Below are 20,500 nucleotides of genomic sequence, written 5' to 3' on the forward strand. Positions count from 1 at the left end.
CTTGGTGGAGTTTGGGGCGTTTCTTTTCATGTGCCCTCACGTTTGGAAAGCATTGCAGATGGAAAATATCTAGTCTGAAGCCAAAAATGGGAACTTCTTTTCGAGGCGCTATGCAATCAACCCAGTCCCGTCTCGGCTTATAATCCATCCTAATTCCATGACTTTCTTTTCTAAAACCAGGTTGCGAAAAGATCATGTTCATGACGGAGTTGAAATTGTTTGGAGTCGTTATTTATCCTTCCGGCTTCCATAGACCACAGAATTGATGGCTATAAAGAGCTGTTGTTCTATAGTACACGCAAGATGCCCCAAACACAATGCCCCCTTGCTTCTTCTCGCCGGTTTCGAGATAAAAGTACGCATCTATGCCCAGGCCAGTCTCGCTTCATCATGATACACAGTATACTGGGTCTTTTTGCTGTCGCCAAAGTTTTCACATGCATCATATCGCCATTATCCATCATACAACAGCCTCCCCCTCCGCGATCGCTTCTTCTACTGTTTTTCAAGAAAAGCACTGACGAAAGGTTTATTTCGGGGGCTGGGCGCCCATGGCGGCGTTGTGCTCGGCGAAGCGCTCGCTCAGCCGTTGCGACAGGGCCATCTGCTTCTGGACGCAGCGGGTGATGCAGCCGGTTTCGCGGGTCGACAGGGACTTGGATGTGAAGTCGTCGACGCAGGACATGAAGCAGTGGTCTACCAGGTTGCTGAAGAGCTGTTGGTTTTCGGTTAGCTTCCTTTCGTCGGCTGCAGTGACGCATGAAAGTGCATCCCAGAAGAGTATGGTTGGTAACCTCAAAGGAGCAAAGTAAGGGAAGAAACTTACACCCATGAACTCCTTCATTTGGCGCTTCTGCAGGCGCTGCTCGAGCTCACGCGACTCGGTGGCATTCAGTCCAAGGCTATGGTTGCGATATGATGCGTTAGCTCCTCTGTATAACTCCCAGATATATGGCTTATATATAAATTCAGTTGCCAGGCTTACTTACCCTGTGGGATCCATTTTGAAGAAGAGCGAAAAAGGTCTTTCGGTTGGTTGGTAAAGGGGGGGCAAAGTGTGTCGTGATGGGATGGGCAGAAGAGAGCTTCAATGTTGGGTGGTGTATGGTAGATTGACGTCGTCTGTACTGGTTGGTACTCGAACTACTGAAAAGTTGCACTGCACCTTACCCTCCACCAACCAGCCCGTTAAGCTTCTCAGGCAGGGCCCCCCAGCCCAGACCGTCAAGCTTGGAGCTGAGCGATAAGATAAGGCTCTAGTGGGTATCTGCTGAGAGCCGTCGCCAGCACCTGCAGTCTGGACGGGCTTGTTGGCGGCGTCGGTGTTTCCTTTCACCGCCTTCGGCGCTCTGATTGGTTCTAGGGGACCCCTGCATCTTTTTTTCGCGGGGCAGATGGCAGATTTCCCAGACCGCAGCTGCGCTTGGCCGATTGGATTTTTTGGGCGATAAACGGTTCAAAAAAAAAGTTCGAGATAGTGGATTCCATTGATAGTAGCTGATAGCCATAGTTTGGTCCCCTTCTGCCATTCCCTTTACGCCTCGACGAACAAAACTTCACGATACCCTTTCTGCAGCTTCAATAATCCCCCCAATTGCTGGAACGAATAACGAGCGCGCCGCTTCCCCTATACATAAACCACCGCCAAAATGCCCAAGTCAAAGAGAAATAAGGTCGTGCACATGACCCAGGTCTCCAAGAAGACGAGAGAACACAAGGAGCACCTCCTCGAGACCATTCGCGAAGCCATCCCCGAGTACCAGCACATCTTCGTCTTCGGCATCGAGAACATGCGCAACACCCACATCCAAGAAGTCCGGAAAGAGCTGCGGGATGACAGCCGGTATGTCTTCCTTTTCTTCTTCTCTTGCTCCTACCATTCTCTTCCGTCTATAGACCAAATCAACTAACAACCCATTCCCTTACAGCATATTCCTCGGCAAGACCACCCTCATGGTCCGCGCGCTGGGCCGCACCCCCGAAGAGGCCAGCGCCGAAGGCCTGCACAAGCTGTCCAAGTACATGACGGGCAACGTGGGCCTGCTGCTGACGAACCGGGACCCGGCGGCGCTGCAGGAGTACCTGTCCAACGTGACGGCGGCCGACTTCGCGCGGGCCGGCGCCGTCGCACCGCGCGGCTTCACCATCCCCGCGGGGCACGTCTACAGCACGGGCGGCGAGGTGCCCGCCGAGCACGATGTGCCGATGGGCCACACCCTGGAGCCCGAGCTGCGCCGCCTCGGCGTCCCCACGCGCATGGTCAAGGGCAAGGTCGTCCTCGGCGAGGAGGACGGCTCCGGCGAGGGCCACGTCGTCTGCCGCGAGGGCGACGTGCTCGAGGCCCGCCAGACCCGCCTGCTCAAGCTCTTCAGCGTCTGCCTCAGCGACTTCGCCATCAAGGTCCGCGCCTACTGGAGCGCCTCCAGCGGCGAGGTGACCGTCGTCGACGAGGACGCCGCCGAGGAGATGGAGGCCGACTCGTAGATTAGAGGGAAAAAGAAAATGGGAATGACGAGTTGTTTCTTGTGGAATTTTTCTTTTGCTAGATTCATTTGCATCATAAGGGCGATACCACATATTCGATGATCTGGTTCGGTTCACACGGTTGGGGACATTTTGGCGTTCCGGTATAGGGAAAATTATTGTCAATTCAAGACTTTCTCATCAACAAAAAGTACAGAAACCGCGTGCATGGTGAAAACAAAACAATGGTCGATCGTGTGCATGTCAGATTGTATCGACAGGAGCCCCTTATACTGGCGGATGTTCTAGGCAACACCCATCGCAACAAGCATGAGTGATAGCAGAACTTCAGAAGGACGAAGCAAACGCTAGCATCTATTTCCAAGTCGCTTGGCGCAATAATACATGGTTACTTGGAAGCTACCTACTCTTACACCAGTACATCGGGATGATAGAACCAATTCTCCCAACCCGTCTCCGTTTTTCCACAATAAGTCGTACCAAAAAAATCAAGCGCAACGTGTATCCATGGGCCAGTAGGTGTTGAATGGTGCTATCATTCCTTACCTCTGACCTTACCTCGCAAGAGCATTTCCCATTCTCCAACCTGCAGACTCAGGCGTAGTGGGAAAGAAGCTCCGGCGTAGAATTCCTACTTTTCCTCCCCCACGGTGATGTTTATTCCTGTAAAGTACATGCGATTAAGTATACTACCTGTGCAATGATGGCAGTCCTGGTGTATTTGGGTATCGTATCCAGACGCGGGGGATCGCTCCGCTCCTATCGCTCTTATAAACGGAACTCGTAACACTGTACGTCCAAACCTGGCTTGTCGTACAAGTGTCGGCAAAAGGCAACCAAAGGCTGATGCACTGGGCGTCTTTTACCTTCTGGTCGTCGGCTGTGCGTGGATCCGGAAACAGAAGCTAGTGTAATGCGGTAGGTATTCTTACCCTCGCTTACCCCTGGTGACAAAAGGGAGAAGGAAAGATGAGAATAGATCGTGGCAGATGCGTCGTAGGTGACGTGAAGACAAGAAGATACCCACCATCGGGGCAAGATGGCCGCTTGCACAAATGGCCCCGATATTAGTAGCGGCGCAACTTGCGAGGATCTTCGTAGCCTCCCTCATACCCACGTTTCCGGTTGTCGTCCTCTCTGGATCGGTCGTAGTCGCGGTATTCTCGGCCGCCCCTGACAGGCTCGTAGTTGGCATTAACACCGCCGCCGCCGCCTCGTCTGTCGCGATCGCCACCGTATCTGCCTCCGTCGCGTCCGCCAGATCTGTCTTCATATGAGCGGCCACCACCTCGGTCATACCCACCATCTCGGTCTCGGTCACCACGGTCACGATCACCGTAGCCACCGCTGCGGCCACCGTAGCCAGGACCTGCAGGTGCGTTAGGGGGAGCGCCAAAGCCGTTCTGTTGGCCGTAACCACGATCACGGCCGCCGCCAAAGCCGCCGCCACCACCACCACGGAAACCACGATCGCCACCACGGAAGCCGCCGCCCCTTCCACGACCACCACCGAAGCCTCCACGGAAACCGTCGCGGCCGCCGAAGCCGCCACCGCCGCCGAACTGACCGGGACCGGTAGGGCGTGGAGGGGCGCTCTTGGTGTATCCACGGCCGCCAAGACCACCACCGAAGCGACGCGGCTTCCATCCCTTAACTGTTCGGCCTCTCTCAACATCTACCTTGATACGTCGGTCTCTGATACGAATACCATCGCAACCATCTAGAGCAGCTGTTCACACGTGCGCAGCAACGCGCAATTGTCAGTAAAGCCTTACCACTATCTTATACCTTGGTCATAGGACGGGCAACTGGGAAAGGGAAGAGATAGGCAAGCTTGAGGGCCAGGTCTCTGGTGAGGGACATGTTTGTTTTCTGGAAGGAATTAATGGCGGCATTACCTCTCATGTCTTTCTCACGCTCAAATACGACGAAAGCATATCCACGGTGGGACTTCTTCTTCTTGTTAGGCTTCTCATGCGCATGCGTGTCGGCAATGATTCGGATCTGCGAATTGCAGCGTTAGCTTGTGGACTTTACAGGGGCAAGCAGATGGGCTATAACATACGCGCTCGATGGGGCCAAAACGCCCGAACTCCTTCTCGAGATCAGTCTCGTTCGCATCGTAACTGAGTCGCGCGACGATGAGCGTCTTGAAGGGGTCGCCTCGAATGTTGGGGTCCTCGGCTGGTTTGTCTGAATGGCAAGCAAGTCAGCGGGTGTTAGATGTCAGGAGCGTCCGTCATCGCATCCAGAGATGCGCATCGCAGGTGAACCTACAGCTGAGAGGGACCTCCTTCTGGAGACTCTCCTGCGCAGCCTTCTTCTCCAGCTTCTTGCGGTCGCGCATTTGCAGCCAGCTCTCGGTCGGGACGTAGCCATCTTGGTCTTTGTACGCGTTGAGCGCAGGCAGGTAATCGGCCAGGCCAGTGATGGCGGCAGTCTTGCGCTCTTGGGGCGCTTTGTCGGCGTGTTCGACCCATCTCAGAGGAGGCCGGGGCGCAAAAAGCGCAAGAAGCTGAGGGGGTAATTTATCCGTCATCGCGCGTCTAGTTCACGAGCAGGGAGGTAGAAGATACGCAGAGACGGTTGGAAACAGTAGCAACGAAGAGGTGGAATATTAAGTGAGTGACGGAAATTAGGCAATCATCTCCCTTTGTGTGATTATCAACACCAAAACAATGAAGGGGGGGATGAAGCGGATGGGGGGGTTGTCTGAGAAAGTTGAAGGTGCTGAAAGGGACAGATGCGATGGTCGCGTTTTGCTGGATGGCAGCTTTGAATTGTTCTCGCCAAGCAAAGGCCGACATTTAGGCGACATGGTTACAATGCCAATGTGCTGCTGCTAATGCGCTGCAAACCACCTGCCAGGCTGAGGGAAAAAGCTGCACTAGCCCCTCTGAAGCTTAGCCCCGATTGATGCTCTGATCCCTGGGCTGGTTGGGTCCGACGAATTGGAGCTGCCACTCCCGAAAAGTTTCGCGACAGCTTCAGCCTCGAACTGACCATTCCGTAACTTGGCGAGGTTGCAAACTATCTCGCTGTCACACATTCAAGATGACTATAAGGGCATTGGAGAAGGTCTCTGTCGGCCAGGTACGTTAACCAACCCGGGCACCCCACACCGTCCAGGCTATTTGCTGACTCGACCCCGAACCATATAGAACGGCATCGGCGCCTTCATCTTGCAATGCAAGCGCCTGGATATCCACTACTGCGACCACTCCGGCAGCTCTAGAGGCATGAAGTAAGCCCCGAACCAGACATCTCCATTGCTTCTCTACAGCAGAACTCCAATCCTGACACACGGACCAGCTCCTTCATCAAGACCCATCTCTCCAAGTTTGCCCAGAGGCACCCGGCCATCGAGTTCGCCGTGTCGCCCCGGCCGCGGAAGCACCCCGTCATGATCGGCCACTACATCAACGGCCGGCAGAAGGCCATCTGCGTCGCCAACATGGAGCCCTCGCAGATCCTCAAGAAGGCCGAGCTGCTGCGAGACGCCAGCGGAGACAAGGTCAAGCGTGTCAACAAGCCCGTCACGAGTATCAACGAGAGTGTCCGAGGAGTCTGGTCCCCGTACCACGGCAACGGCATGGCGGTGTAGGCAGATACTATTTGGTAGGAGAGCAGCAATCGATACGCCGAAATGGCGCGGTAGACAGACGCTATATCGGATGTACAATATGTATCGGCCCTCGAGACGAAAACAGTCCCGGCTACATTGTACTATTATTGCCATGATGGAATGACTATCTCTGTCCAGTGTATATATCAAAACTAAGACGAACAAACCAACAATTACAGATGCCAAATGAATGCATGCAAAACTGCATATGTCAAATGAGACGAACAATTCAGCAAATACGCAAATACATCGGCCGTATGCTTGCAAAATCATGTTACGGTCTTAAGATACAATTCAAGGATCAAACGCAACAAACACGGTGCAAGAAGAGATGGATGTTTGGGAGGGGTATTCGTGACTTTTCTTTCTATCGTTAACCTAAACCTAAACCCATGCCGTGCCGTACCCCCTTTTCATCAAGACGTAAAGTCAGCTACGAAGGCTGAGACCTGGCCATTTATTGATAGCTCTTGGTATAATCAACCGTTTATGCCTTGCAGTTGATGATGTCGACGACTGTAAGAGACGGGTTAGCATTTGTCTTTTCTATAGTCAAGTTGTGCTCTTGAAGAGTGGATAAACTTACAAGCAGGCTTGAGGGAAGCACCGCCGACCAGGAAACCGTCAATGTCGTTCTCCTGGGCGAGCTCCTTGCAGTTCTTCTCGCTGACGGAGCCGCCGTAGAGGATGCGGGTCTCGTCGGAGGCCTGCTGGCTGACGTTGTCCTTGAGCCACTTGCGGATGCTGGCGTGGACCTCCTGGGCCTGCTCCTTGGTGGCGACCTTGCCGGTGCCGATGGCCCAGATGGGCTCGTAGGCAATGACGATCTTGGACCAGTCGCTGACCTCCTTCTTGAGGGCGGCGAGCTGGGCGGCGATGACCTCGAGGGTCTTGCCGGCCTCGCGCTGCTCGAGCGACTCGCCGCAGCACCAGATGACGCTGATGCCGTTGTCGGTGGCGTACTTGGTCTTGGAGGCGACGATCTCGTCGGTCTCGCCGAGGATGGTGCGGCGCTCGCTGTGGCCCAGGATAGCCCAGTCGACGCTGGCGTCCTTGAGCTGGTGGGCGCTGGTCTCACCGGTGAAGGCACCGTTGGGCTTGTCGAAGACGTTCTGGGCCGCGACGGCGATCTCCTTCTTCAGGGTCTCGCGGGCAGCCAGCAGGTAGATGGCCGGGGGAGCGACAACGGTCTCTGGTGGAACAACTGGTGTAAGCCCCTCGTTTCGGGAGCTCGGGGGTGAAGGGAGGTACTAACCAACGTTGGGGTCCAATTGAGCGTTGTTCAGGTTCTGGCAGATCTCCTTAACGGACTGGAGAGTACCGTTCCTGTGAGGAGACGTTGGTCAGCTTCGGGCTCGAATTTTATGATGATTGAGAGCCCTGTTGAGGCCTTTTCCGCAGCATAGAGCTGGGGAAGCTCTGGCGATATTGGAGGTACGGGGAGGAGGGGCTCACGTACATCTTGTGGTTAGCGGCAACGAGAGTCTTGCGAGCCATCTTGTCGGATTTGTTGGGTTTTTTTAGTACTTTGGGTATTTACAGAAAAGTGGTATATAGAGGATGAAGAAGAATCAAAAGTGAGAAGATGTAGAAAGCTGGGAGAAGATGCTAAAGTTGAGGTCTGTCAAGTACTCGCGAAGAATCGGGAACATGGCATGGCGGGGTCCCATTGACGCAACAACGCAACAAAGCTCTCGAGCGACCCCGCCAAAAGCTCCTCCTCTACCCACCACGGGTCTGGCCATCGTCAATCCAACCTTCCTCCCTCCTCGTACGTTAGTATCCAATAATCCCTCTAGAAACCCAATCTGTTGAGCGACTGGCCACTCAGCGTCCGACAGTGGAGATGCTTCTGGCTTCATCCTTCGTTCCCACTTCGGTTTCATTCAAACCATCTGCATGCTAGGACGGTAGATGCAGGGCCCCAATCCGAAGCTATGTCACTCAGTCGTGCCGTAGCTGAGCATTGCACCGTACGTTAAACATACAATGCGGCTGGGTTTTCGGGGGTCGCCCTCACTCATCTAGGGATGCAATTCGGCCCGAGGAGTTGATAATGTCTTCAGATCTCAATATATCATTCGCTTCTTGACGCAAGACAATATATTTCACGATAATTCCTTGGAATTTGTGCGGCGACGATTCGGAAGACACCCCAAGGCACGGGTCTATAACCGACTCAATATCTCGCAATGGTTAGGTGCAACGCGGGCATCACTACGCAAAGCGCCTCTACTGTTGTCCGGTAATTATTACTGTGGCATCAAGGACAGATGCTCTTCTTCGAGTCGGACAGAATACGGACCATTTGCCTGGGCCTGGACCCAAGTTGTCCGGGAAGAGCCGAAGGGCCCGCCGCGTTAGCCGCTGCGGATGTCACGACGCCGACCTGCGCAGCACCAGATTGAAGCAATCGTCCTGGAGGAGAGTGATATCCCGGTTTAAGATAACGAGAAATGAATATGAAACCGAAGTGGCAATGCGAGTCGTCACCTGGGATATCTTGAGCCTCATTACCCTGAAACATCACCCGTCAACCATGAGCCTTCAGGATGAGACCTCACATAGTGAGGCTAGGAGATATATCCAGAGTGGTGACAGCAATGCGCTTGAGACTTACGTGCTATGTATCACCACAAGAAATAAAGCAGCGACGTGGCTATAAGAATAACGGTTGCGATTGACACCATCACTTCAATTGCCTCTTTGGACATCCTACCGATTTGAAGTCGAGTCCTCGATGAATGAACAGACCCAGTTGGCGACTACGGTAGTTATACGGCCTGCAGCTTCAAATTCAATATCACCTAGGATTGCTGACAAGTGTTGGTGTTTTAGGCTTGCAAGAGGCGTTGGCGACTGGCAGCAAAGATCGATCTCAGAGCGTTCAGGGGTTGGACTTTCCATCGCCAGTATTTTGACGAGACTAGAGGCTACATGCGTGCACATGGCGACGAGACCCATCACTGAACACGGGAGGCCCATCGACGCAACGTCTCGGATTTGTTATCGCCCTTCGGTCCCTCTGCTGGTAGGAGAATGCCGGATGGATAGCAGGCATTCCTCTCTCGTTTGGATTGCACTCCGCCTCTGCCGCATCATCTTGATGGCCATTCCCGGAATCTACATGCGAGCCCTGACCCTAGGGCTGAGGCCCACGCCCGCTGGTATAAAGCTCTCAAGACTGCTCATTCAGGGGGCTTGGTGTGGACGGTGGTTACGAATGAGCTATCTTCGGATTGGAGCCCAACTGCCAGGCTCAATTTGCACATTGCAACTGCACTGTCCAATGCAACCACGACAGCTGCAACGAGGGGTATATCGGGTTGGCCTGTCATACATGCTGCCAATTCTAGAGATGAAGACGCCCCAGGTACCACAGCCAACCCATGACTGCTTTAATTATTGAACACATCCAAGAGATATAGCGCGAGTTAGAGGCCAGCGTCGATATAAGGGTTATCTCTCGTCGCCCCACGGTATCCTACTGCATGATGAACTGCAAGGGCAGGCTAGATTACTGAACTCAAGCTGTGGCCGGTCCATTTAGTCGATACCCATATTGCAACACGAGCCTATTCTATATACTTATACAAATTCAATACCTCAGTATATATAACATATCCTCTTCTACCTCGCTAGGGCATGCCTTGTCTCGCCACCGCCTCCAAGGGACTTTGGGTGTTTGACACTTGAGCAGTCTGGATATCCATGCGACATGTTGTGAGTTGTTGTTTACGAGGAGTACGATAGTATAAGCGAGTCCAATGGTCGAGAAATAAGTGAGAAGAGAGGGAGACGAATACATACATGCGGCAAAAAGAAGGGATATGCAATTAGGTATGCGGCAACAAAAGAGTCATCTGCGATTATGAGGTTTTGCACTAGCCGCGAATCGAACGCGGGGCCCATCGAGTTTTTCGTTTTAATGAAATGGCAACGATGGATTTTACCACTAAACCACTAGTGCTTGCAACGACTGTTGAGATTGATGATGAAAATTGTCGCTATGAGGTTATCTATACTGTGTGCGTAAGCTACGAGGTTGCGAGAGATGGTTTGGTGGTCGACGTGACGTGATGGGGCCAAAAGTTAGGAGCCGTTTGTTGCGGCGTTGAATGGGAATATACCGCTCTAATGAGATGAGGGCAGTGGTCTCTCTCTCGTGCGTATCTACGTAACTCAAGCCCTTCGAGTTGGTAATTTCAGAAATTCCAGAGGCGGTTGACACACATGGTTATAACAGCTTCTCGTTGGCTATTTACTGGGCTTGCTCACCACCGCAAAGTGGAAGTCTCGACTCTTCTTTTGCCGTCGATTTGGTATAGTACTGGATATAGGAAACTATCGTATACACACAAAACGACGTCCCGCCCTCCTCCGGGTCATATCCCAAGTACACCCGTTGCTACCCTGAATGGCTCTCGGCGGGGTACTATCAGGGTTGGGTTTACAGGCGGCAAGAGTCACTGGTATTTCAGACCTCAAAGGAAGGAAACTAGAATCCGTAGAGCTCGCCCTCGTCGCAGGATCCTGCGGGCTCACTGAATTCCAAAAGCTTGGTCTTGGCAGAGAGCTACGTAATACAACTTCTCCGGCCCCTTTCTTGTCTCCTCTATCGTGATCACTGCATCGCAAACCGTATGGTTGGCTGCTGGGAACAAGAAATATATGTAGTCGAGTCCTTTACTTATGCCACGATCCGATCCCCTTCGCTCAGCCAGTGTAGTGATGAGATACAGAGGAGAAAACGTCATGAAGTTCTTCGATGTACGAGGCACGTAAGTTGACTATCTCGAAGTGTCTGCCTAAATGTTCAAACCCCTATTACGGACCAGATTCAATTTCCCAAGATGCGGTAGGCAAAGGCGCCCCGCTGGGGATAAAGCAAAAATTTGATATGTAGAAAACGCGACTGGTTTGTAGGCACCATTGCTTCCCAGGCTGTAGCAAGCACAGAGGGTTCTGCGTGAACGAACGCGTCCATTACCTCATCTGGGTGAGTGTTGCCCCCTGAGTTTACGTCGCGTCTGTACCTCCCCTAACTTGCCCTGGGAAATACCTAGAGCAACGCGGTTGTTGTTTGGCCAAACTCATGGCTAACTCTACTACACCCGGAAACACATAAACACCCTGCCTTTTCCCATTACTTATGGGTTTGACTCCTTCCCTCTTCTATCTTCACCAAACACCAACCATCAAACATCAAGCACCAAAGTCTAAACTCCGTGAAGACTGAACACCAAACATAGCACCACCAACCCTCATCACACATGGTTACATAAAGCGAAGTACTATCGCCTAGACTCTCTCGTCTAGTACGCGCTGACCACGCACATCTCCGTCATCATGGCCGAAAATTGGCAACAAGTTCTCCAGATCATCACGCAGGTCAGCGAGCTGATCGACCTGAGCTCAACCTTTACCAAGAATGCCTACACGCTCATCGGCCGCTACCGCAACGCCACACAGGACTACCGCGACATCGGCGAGGAGGTTCAGCACCTAGCAACCGACCTTTATACCCTCAAGGGCTTCCTTGAGTCGCCCACCGATGACGACCGCGTCGAACAGCTCGGCCAACTTTGTCATACCCTCAGCACTTGTTGGAATCTTGTGCGGAGGCTTAATGAGCTTATGGGTCACAAGGATGGACATCAAAGCGGACGGGACGCATTTTCAGTAGATCTCGAAGCTGGTCAGCAGCCAGACCCAGTCTGGAGCGACAAACTGAGATGGATCCGTGTGAAGGATGAGGCCATGGCACTCTTGCAACAGCTGAAGACTCAGAGACAAAATATCATGATATTCCTACAGATTGGCGTCACGTAAGTATCAGATCCTTCATAGTTATAGTTAGTAGGTCGGCTCGGAGTACTGACTGTGAATCAGGCGAGGAGTACAAGCGATAAGGATCGACACGAGCGTCATGAAGATCGAGACCAGCAACACGAACAAAACTGTACACGCCGTTCTGGCTCAAATGAACGGTAAGTAACTGGCCCGACATTATGACACGCTTCATACGAGTAGTCTTCCAAACAAGCAGTACCATGATTGCTGGTTACGGCGAATAAATTCTTGAAATAAAACAAGACTGACCAACATCATCGGGATTAGACACGGAGCTGCGCGAATACCGACGCTGGTGGACGACCATAATTGACGAGATCAAAGCCATGCACCGCTATTGGCGAAGCATCCAAGAACCAAAAACCTGCAAATGGATCACGATGGTGCAGCCGTGGATCTCCTGGCTTCAAGGAATGGGCGAGTCTGAGGCGATCACGACCCCTTCAACCAGATTTTGTTGGGTCTGGGGTATCCCTGGTTCAGGGAAAACCGTCATGGCATCGTTCCTCGTTGATCAAGTCGCCAGAGAGAAAGGATCAAGATACTGTTCATACTATTACTGTCTTCACTCCAGAGGAAAAGACGAAACCGAGGACTTCCTCCGATGTGTCGTCAAGGACTTCCAGCAAAAGACAGACCACATTCCGGGTGTCCTTCATAAGCGCTTCAATGAGGTCGCCAGACCGTCAGAAGAAGACCTGCTGGAAAGTCTGGCCCACCTGGCCGAGAAGCTGAAACGCATTTACATCATTGTCGACGCTATCGATGAGAGCCGCGAACGTGGGCACATAGCGCGAGTGCTTTACAAACTTGGCACATGCAGGTCGTTCTGGAGAATCTCGCTCTTGGTGACCAGTCGAAACGAAGCCGATATCCGCGAAATCTTCACTCGGCAGTCATTCTTGTGTGTCGAGATTCCTATGTCTGGCGCAGGTGTCAAGGAAGACATGCGAAGGCTGGCACACAGTGAACTCCTAAAGATGCCAGACTGGAGTGACACAATGACGGCACGTGTGGAGACTGCATTGGTTGATCGTGCCCAGGGCATGTTCCGATGGCTGGTATGCCAACTTGACTTGGTAAAGAGACTATACCAGCAAGGAGTTCGTGAGGAGACGGACATCCTTCACGAGATAAGGGCCTTTCCTGAAGATCTGTTCGGGACGTATGAGCGCATCCTCACCCAAATCAAGGGCGAAGACCGAGAGTTCGCCCGCACCGCCCTTGCCCTGCTCTGCAACCCTCGCACGCAGATTCCCAGTGCCGAGATACTTGTCGAGGCATCTTTGTACAAGATTGAGTTCGGGAAGATTGGCAAGTATGATGTAGATCTTCTCAAAAACGTCTGCAGTTGCCTTGTTACTGTGACAAGAAGGAAACACAAGAGACAAACAAATAGAGTGTTCCAATGGGCCGAGGAGCTAGATCACAGAGCTACTCTGGCGCATTATACGGTCAAAGAGTATCTGTTCTCTCGGCACGCCGCCGAAGGTGTGGCATCTTGCTATGCCTTGTCTCAGGAGTTCCTGAGAATAGTTGACTTGATGGTCTTCTTCCGAGGGCTCAAGCGATTCGGGATTCGGGCACAAGCAGGCGAACAGAGGGGTAAAACCAGAGTACATCCATATGACGAATTTGCCCTGATCGTCACCGAGAATGCTCTTGCCCGGCGCCGTTCCGAGCTGCTGGAAAACGACGAGTTACTCGAGCTCGTTTTGTCGTCGCTGAAACCCTCATCTCAGCATTTCGCTTATCTCAAGCAGCAGAACGGCATAAAATTGGCCATGCGGAACAACTTTCCACAGTGGGATAAGCTCCTTTTCGGCATTGATATGCGACCGCTAGGTCCATCTGCGGACCAGGTTGGGGTGCTACTCAATCTCGTGCTCCTGAACTGGCCGGAAATGGCAAAGAAGTACTTGGAAAGTCAAGAAATCACCAGCCTGGGCAGAAGGAAGGACGCAATTTGGATAGAGCCGTTCCGCCTTCAGAACGAGACCCGCGAGACACTTCTAGCGTATGTGGTCCGGACTCGTGATCGTGCTTTTCTGGATCTATTCCTCAAGCATGGTGCATACTTCGAGTATGAGAGCGAGATCCTCTTCAGTCCCCTGCACAACCTCTACGTTCATGGTGATGACAGCCCTGCAACGCTCGATTTACTCAGGGAAGTCCTGAGACACGGCGCCGAGGCCAATCCCAAGCCATCACGCAGCAGAGTGCAGAGTTCAGAGCCTGAGAGCCCTCCACTTCCCGAACAATTTGCGTTTACACCTCTTCAGGTCGCTGTTGCTTGCCTTGAACCCGATTGGGTCGAGATTTTGCTCGAAGCCGGGGCCGATCCGTATGGTTGTGGCACTAAAGGGGGTCTTGTGCCGAAAGTGTTCGAGGGCTTCATCAAAGATAATGTGGATGGCGGCGGCCAAAAGCTGTTGAAGGATGGCACCAAGAAACCACTGGATATCTGTGAGTTGACCATTCCACCGTGGTCGACTGGCAACGATAAAATGCAAGTCAATACAGCACGACGACAGGTTCGACAGGCTCTAGAAAGTTGGCTGAAAAGAGGACCGGATGAGACTGATACCCCAAGAGGCACCACCACTGATTCCCCGGGTGACACCGTCATGGATTCTCGGGCAAGTACCTTTACTGAAACCCGGGGAAGCACCCTCTATAACCCGCATGTTTTGTACTAATGGTCATCCAGCCATAAGAACATGACCTCGAGACAATATAATCAGGAGCGGGTTACGGGCGACTACGGGCGATTGAGAGATGCCCGCCTTTTGGTTCAGGCGACAGCCTCCGCCTCATGTGTCTGAACGATGGTTTATGATATGCATCATGCTTCGACTTTGGGCCTACAGGCTTCAGGGTAGATTCGATCTGGTTAGACGTTATGCAGCGATGAATATACGAGAGCAATGAATTAAATAAGACCCTAACATCGTCGAATGTATTGTGTGTTTCTTTTAGTGACAAATAACTCCTGACAAACGCATAAGTGGAGGTAAGTATGGCAGCTGCAACTCACATGACTTTACGGTTTGCACCTGCCAGCTCACTTGGTAGAGATATCCAGCCGTGCGGACATTTTTTCTTCCCAAAACATTCCCCTCATAAGGCCCCAATTGAGGAACTGTACTGTGGATTGTTCGCCAACCTTCGGTTCGAAGAGAAGAGGAAACAGATTAGGTCAGCCAGAGCTCTCCTCAAACAATCCCTCTTGAACGGTACAGTCTGATAATGCAAAGGACAGACATGCCTGCACATGACTGTGCCTCGAACACAGCAGCTATGCCGAAGCGCTGCTGTTGGTGCAGTTAGCATGTACAACTGCGACATAGCATGGTGGAATCAGGGCCTTCGCTGTTAGGGGGGCAAGAGAGCAAGGACTTGTGGATTCTACAAGCAGTAGAGATATTTTTTCAATCTTACGGTCTTGGTCAAGGGATAGGCATTTCTCACGATTTGCAGCATACTGTAGTCGTTCACGCGACAAGGCACTTCATGGGGTGAATCAATGTGAATTGCTCATACTCAATCCGGCTTTCAAAGCCATGTGGAGCGTATTGCTACACTCTCACCAGAATCGCGTAATCTCCCGATATTCGCTGGAGTCAATGTAATTGGTTTCTCTCCTCTTCCACCCGTAAAGACATTCCGCATCCATTATCCCTGTTGGAAGGCTCGTAGCCCAGTGTTGTGACAGTGAATCGCCATGCTCAGTCGCGGCCATGAGCCAAACTCAAGCCCCAAATCAAGATGATGGCGAAGGCAACGATGAAGCCAATCATGACATCGCGCAGGACCGGGACTGGCTTGTGTACGTTGGCGACCTCGGGGCCCTTTTGGACTTTGGCGGTCTCGATGCCAACCTATTCCACGATCGTGTGTTAGTATCCAGAAGAAAAGGCGATAAACAGAATGACAACTCGGAATTCGCTTCATCTGGGGTGTAGATTCAAGCCAGGTACATACCTCCTCGCGGGCGCGCATGATGTCGGTGAGGAGATGACGGCGCATCTGCTCGAATCGGTAGGTGCTACCTTCAACTCCAGTTTCCTCCGGGTCCTTGGGGAGGCAGTCGAGTAACTTATTCTTGCTGAGAGTGTGAAGGTCTTTGCCATCTAGTCGCACCTCTACGAGGAACTCGTTAATCTCTTCGTCGTCGAAGGTTCGGCGCGCCAGAAAGAGTTCCAGCCAGTCTTGAACCATGCCAGTGTGGGCAGTACGCTGCGGAAAGTTGGCGACTTGGTCGGCCCAGCTGGGGAGTGTGTCCTCGTCAGATTCGTTGCCGCTACCGTCAGAAGTGTATTGAGACATCGTGGGCGAATAAATGGTGTTGCTTGGATGAAGGAGTTGGGCTCTGTAACGATAGCTTGGGGTGGGTTGTTGAGATATTTTGGAAGGAGAAGGTGCGAGAGGGAGAGAGGATACTCTTGGGGTGTCTGTAATTCCCAACTGATCAGCAGCTCCCCTGGGGAAGGAACAATCAAGATAAAGAGGGGTGAACCATCAAATATGCCCGCTTCACATGTGTTTGACTGCAATATCACTGCCCTATTACTGTGATATTAAGAGGAAATTAGGTATTCATTGATCTTGATCGCCCGGCCAGAGAGCTCGATGTACCGTCCTGGCGTTTATGCCAAGGTGCTTGCTTGCCTTTATGGCGACTACACACCTCAAGACGGCAGAAGGTAACTGGCAAAATATTTGAGTTCTTCTTTACATTGATTGGACTGGTACCTAGTTGTGTAATAATCGACCTTTGCCACCCAAACTCCAGATGCTCACTTGCCCGGAAACCGAATCCAGCAGTCAAATAATATCATTACGAGGCTCTCTATGGTCGGATTACCTCACGACCTCTTCTGGCCTATCTCGGCCATCTCGACATCGTCCCAATCCTCGCCCATTTCCCCAATCTTCCTGCCCACATAAATACCGACCGCCGTGATGATGCTAGCCAGCAGGAACCATCCCTCAAACCAACGATCCACGAATCCCGGCTCCAGGGCACTCTCCAGGGCGTCACCAACAGCACTTCCCACCTCCTTGGGGAGATTGCTGCGCAGCAGTAGGGCGGAAGAGATGACGTAGATAGCGCTGATCTGCCCGATGAGGAGCGCGAGGTTAGCTTGCGCTTGGTAGAGGAGGCCAGGAGCCCACTTGGCGAAGATGTGAAATGTCTGGAGGACGGCGTTGGCGGAGGCGGCCAGGATTACTCCAGAAAGCAGGAACGAGATCTGACGGGCCCAGGCGGTTTGGTCTAGCTTCGGATCCCAGTGCTTGGCGAGGAGGCCCAGCAGGCGATTGATGGGGTCCGACGAAGAAAAGGAGGCAGACGGGGAGTATAACCGACGGAGACTCATGAGCGTTGTCGCTAAGATTCTATACACGCAATAAAGGCTGAAGATGTATGTTGGAATCACGAAGAGCTTCCCCAGGGGTGTTGCTGCACGGGCAGAATTTGCTTGGCGCGACTTCAGATTCGAGAGTGAATTGCTCAAGTTAGCTTCCATTGCCTCGAGGCCGGTAATCTCAAGTTTCAGGCCACGAATCTCGCCGGCGTCACCGCCGCCACGGATTGAACCCAGCACTTTGGTGACCAGGCCGCCCTTCTCCTTGGCAGAGGTTTCGGCTACTTTACGCTGCAGCGTCTGCAGCCGGTGGCGTTTCGTCAGCAGCATCTCGTTCGTAGCGTCCAGTCCAGCCTGCTTCCGCGAGATATCGGATTCCGTCACGGGCCGCCTCGAGGCAGGGCTTCCAAAGGTATGCCATGGAGAGGAGACAGAAGCAAAGCCGGACAGCAGTGCCATGAGCGAGATGCCAATAACACCGATCCGCTCCAAACAGGCACGCGCTAGCCCACCAGTGCTCTGCGCCTTGGATTTCGCCATCTTGACGCTTGCATGAATATTCTTCCCGTCAATCGGCACAAGGTGTCCGAGGGACCAAAAGGCAAACAACCAGAGGCCAAATACGGCAAATTGGAGAACCCATGCCGTCCGAGGGATGCGGCCCTTGGCGGTGCGCTGGAATGACCAGCCCGAGCTGGCGACCAGTGATTGGAGCTCCAGAAACGGTATTACGACGATCAAGAAGAATAGCAAGGTGGGCACCGTGATCTTGAGGGCGGTTGCGCGCGCATAGGGGCTGACCAGCTCGGAGATCTCGCACAGGATCAGCTCAGCCAGTACGGCAGCAAGGCCGATGGTCGTCGAGAAAGCGGCTGCTGCTACGCGCCTACGAAGCGACTTGGTGCCATGCTCGGCATGTGCTTGTTGCAGGGATAGCGGGGCGTCCGAGGGCAGGAAGTGGTCTTCGCCGTCGCGGGAATTCTGGACCCGGGACAGCTGGGGGAAGATCTTCCGCAGGACGACGAGTGAGACGACGCCGAAGGTCAGGATGAAGGGCGCGAGGGCTAGCAGGGTCGAGGCTGTCGAAAGCGCGGCCGAACCCGGCGCGGTACACAGATCATCGCCGCAGTCGGTCGACGAGGAGTGCATTTGAAGGTACAGCTGTACAAATGTAGGTTTGTTTCGAGGTCGGGTTCCTGGTGGGGGAGTAGCGCGAGATGATGGGGTTCTATCTGCGGGCCCGGATCGCACACTACATCGAGACAGGCGAGAATAAAGACACGTAGGATCAAATAGGCATCGAAAGAGTCATACCAGAATCGAATATCCGGGTTCTTATTTGGGCGGCATGCTTCTAGGGGAGGTTTGCAAGGTGTTTGCGACAGCAGTTTATCGGATTAATTGAACAACATTGTTAGAAATAGGTAGGCGGGCTGTAGGGTAGTGTTGGGATTGGGGGTGTTGGCTCCACTCGAATCTGTAGGTACAAACGTCTGGGGGAGGGATGGTCCTGTCCGGCCTGGATTCGGTCCTGGGATCAAAGATGACGACGACCTGGGGGTTCTGTGCTGCAGCGGCAACTAATGCACGGCCCAGAACGTTTCGAGAATCCAGTCTCACAACCACGTCCGTGTCAGGAACGCGCACGTCTGTTTGGCGGCTGCTGCCGATCCGTATCACTAGCACTCGTCATAACCGCACCTGTGCACTGTGCCACGCTGAATGACTAATCAGACTGTGGCTGGTACCCCCGACCTGCGCTAACGGGCCTTACCTAAGCGGACAGGGGAGCTCATCGAAAAAAGTTCAATGTCGCGCGACCCAAGCCACTGAATTGCGGGATCCCAGTGTTGAAGAAAGAACCGCCATTTCTTCGCCCATTCCACGTAACTGGGGCGGCCGTTCAGTTTCGTGCTTATCAGACATGGCTTCTTCAGCTAGAAGCAGCGGTGTTGCTGCTGCGTTATTACGGAGTAAGTGGGATGGTCAATGGCTGGTTGAACCCCTCAATCATCTATCCTCTGTATATAAAATGCATAACTGGGATTGCCCGCTGACTTGATGCCAGGGAGGCCGAACGTATGCGCCAGCTGCAGAACAACACAATTCCTTCGTCCCTACTCAGTGGCCGCCGAGGCACAAGCGACGGCCGAAGCGCACCACTTAAAGCCCACTCAATCAAAACCTCATGAGCCCTTCACAGTGTCCCGGCAAGCCGAGTACCGGATCCGGTCCGGCGTCATCCTCTCGCGAGCGCCGCTCCTCACCCGGCCGCTCACGCCCTTCGAGAACGCCTTCTTCTTCTACCAGAAGCGACTGAACGAGCGTTTGACCACCGAGTTCCGACACAGCATGTTCTTCAAGAAGGACACGGCAGCCGACCTGGACTGGAGGATCAAGCTCGAGGAGCGCGGCGGCCTCGTGGCCAAGGAGCTGGGCAGGTACTACGCCAAGGGACGAAACGCATGGAACGACGAATTGCTCGTTGGCAGTACGCTCAGCGACGAGAACCGAATCCGGGAGACCCTGTTGAAGGATGCCGAGCTGCGGGTCACCGAAGATGGTGAGAAGGCCAAGCCGGACGAGATCGTGCCTGTGGAGAAACCCCAGCCGCGGATCACCGAGTCGGATAAGAAGAACGATGTGCAGAAGCTGGACCGCAAGCTGGACCAGACTTTGTACCTGGTGGTCAAGAAACCGGATGGAGAGTGGCAGTTCCCAGCAGACGACATGTCGACGGAGGAGAACTTGCACCAGGTAAGCCAAGCAGGGTTTAGGTTGAATCGAACAGTCGCTAACACCTCTTCTAGGCTGCCCAGCGGATATTGGATGCCGCAGCGGGCCCCAATATGAACACCTGGATCGTAGGTCGCGTACCCGTGGCCCACCATGTTGTGCAGCCTCAGTTCAAGCAGGACACATCATTAGACGTAAAGGGCGAGAAGACCTTTTTCTTGAAGGGCAGAATCATGGCCGGTCAGGCCGACCTGAAGGAGGGCACCCTAGGCTACAGGAAATTCAAGTGGCTTACGAAAGACGAGCTGCAGGAACTTCTCCCAGCTCCGTACTTCAAGTCTGTACGAAAAATGATGGCAGACCGGTGATATAGCTGAAAAAATCCCGGTCCCATACTTGAAGCAGACCGTGTGTACTTTACAAGCTAAATGTG

General features: G+C 53.0%; 9 protein-coding genes across 9 annotated transcripts; 4 read left to right on the forward strand and 5 right to left on the reverse strand.

Annotated features, from left to right (window-relative positions):
• Positions 1-529: 529 nt before the first annotated feature.
• PG985_000471 (putative translocase of inner membrane) lies at positions 530-1,003 on the reverse strand (the record flags this gene model as incomplete). Its single annotated transcript, XM_066820240.1, has 3 exons — positions 530-715; positions 827-902; positions 990-1,003. 3 exons carry the CDS (start codon positions 1,001-1,003, stop codon positions 530-532), a joined length of 276 nt encoding a protein of 91 aa, XP_066691119.1.
• A 646-nt stretch (positions 1,004-1,649) lies between these two features.
• On the forward strand, positions 1,650-2,484 carry PG985_000472 (60S acidic ribosomal protein P0; the record flags this gene model as incomplete). The annotated part of the gene is made up of 2 exons (XM_066820241.1): positions 1,650-1,843; positions 1,929-2,484. 2 exons carry the CDS (start codon positions 1,650-1,652, stop codon positions 2,482-2,484), a joined length of 750 nt encoding a protein of 249 aa, XP_066691120.1.
• A 1,067-nt stretch (positions 2,485-3,551) lies between these two features.
• Positions 3,552-5,023, reverse strand: PG985_000473 (U1 small nuclear ribonucleoprotein; the record flags this gene model as incomplete). Its single annotated transcript, XM_066820242.1, has 4 exons — positions 3,552-4,213; positions 4,383-4,488; positions 4,550-4,677; positions 4,762-5,023. The coding sequence occupies 4 exons, from the start codon at positions 5,021-5,023 to the stop codon at positions 3,552-3,554; spliced, it is 1,158 nt and encodes a 385-aa protein (XP_066691121.1).
• Positions 5,024-5,538: 515 nt separating this feature from the next.
• PG985_000474 (mitochondrial 54S ribosomal protein mL43) lies at positions 5,539-6,088 on the forward strand (the record flags this gene model as incomplete). Its single annotated transcript, XM_066820243.1, has 3 exons — positions 5,539-5,577; positions 5,646-5,728; positions 5,797-6,088. The coding sequence occupies 3 exons, from the start codon at positions 5,539-5,541 to the stop codon at positions 6,086-6,088; spliced, it is 414 nt and encodes a 137-aa protein (XP_066691122.1).
• Positions 6,089-6,596: 508 nt separating this feature from the next.
• On the reverse strand, positions 6,597-7,606 carry PG985_000475 (triose-phosphate isomerase-like protein; the record flags this gene model as incomplete). Its single annotated transcript, XM_066820244.1, has 4 exons — positions 6,597-6,625; positions 6,696-7,301; positions 7,365-7,435; positions 7,569-7,606. The coding sequence occupies 4 exons, from the start codon at positions 7,604-7,606 to the stop codon at positions 6,597-6,599; spliced, it is 744 nt and encodes a 247-aa protein (XP_066691123.1).
• A 3,852-nt stretch (positions 7,607-11,458) lies between these two features.
• PG985_000476 (uncharacterized protein) lies at positions 11,459-14,661 on the forward strand (the record flags this gene model as incomplete). Its single annotated transcript, XM_066820245.1, has 3 exons — positions 11,459-11,937; positions 12,002-12,099; positions 12,230-14,661. 3 exons carry the CDS (start codon positions 11,459-11,461, stop codon positions 14,659-14,661), a joined length of 3,009 nt encoding a protein of 1,002 aa, XP_066691124.1.
• A 1,029-nt stretch (positions 14,662-15,690) lies between these two features.
• PG985_000477 (uncharacterized protein) lies at positions 15,691-16,291 on the reverse strand (the record flags this gene model as incomplete). Its single annotated transcript, XM_066820246.1, has 2 exons — positions 15,691-15,843; positions 15,947-16,291. The coding sequence occupies 2 exons, from the start codon at positions 16,289-16,291 to the stop codon at positions 15,691-15,693; spliced, it is 498 nt and encodes a 165-aa protein (XP_066691125.1).
• A 539-nt stretch (positions 16,292-16,830) lies between these two features.
• Positions 16,831-18,480, reverse strand: PG985_000478 (uncharacterized protein; the record flags this gene model as incomplete). The annotated part of the gene is made up of 1 exon (XM_066820247.1): positions 16,831-18,480. One exon carries the CDS (start codon positions 18,478-18,480, stop codon positions 16,831-16,833), a length of 1,650 nt encoding a protein of 549 aa, XP_066691126.1.
• Positions 18,481-19,255: 775 nt separating this feature from the next.
• On the forward strand, positions 19,256-20,435 carry PG985_000479 (mitochondrial 54S ribosomal protein mL46; the record flags this gene model as incomplete). The annotated part of the gene is made up of 3 exons (XM_066820248.1): positions 19,256-19,304; positions 19,400-20,088; positions 20,142-20,435. The coding sequence occupies 3 exons, from the start codon at positions 19,256-19,258 to the stop codon at positions 20,433-20,435; spliced, it is 1,032 nt and encodes a 343-aa protein (XP_066691127.1).
• Between the last annotated feature and the right edge of the window lie 65 nt (positions 20,436-20,500).

This window comes from Apiospora marii, assembly GCF_038362585.1.
Source record: "Apiospora marii strain CBS 49790 chromosome Unknown utg000001l_segment0_segment0, whole genome shotgun sequence".
NCBI lineage: Eukaryota > Fungi > Ascomycota > Sordariomycetes > Amphisphaeriales > Apiosporaceae > Apiospora > Apiospora marii.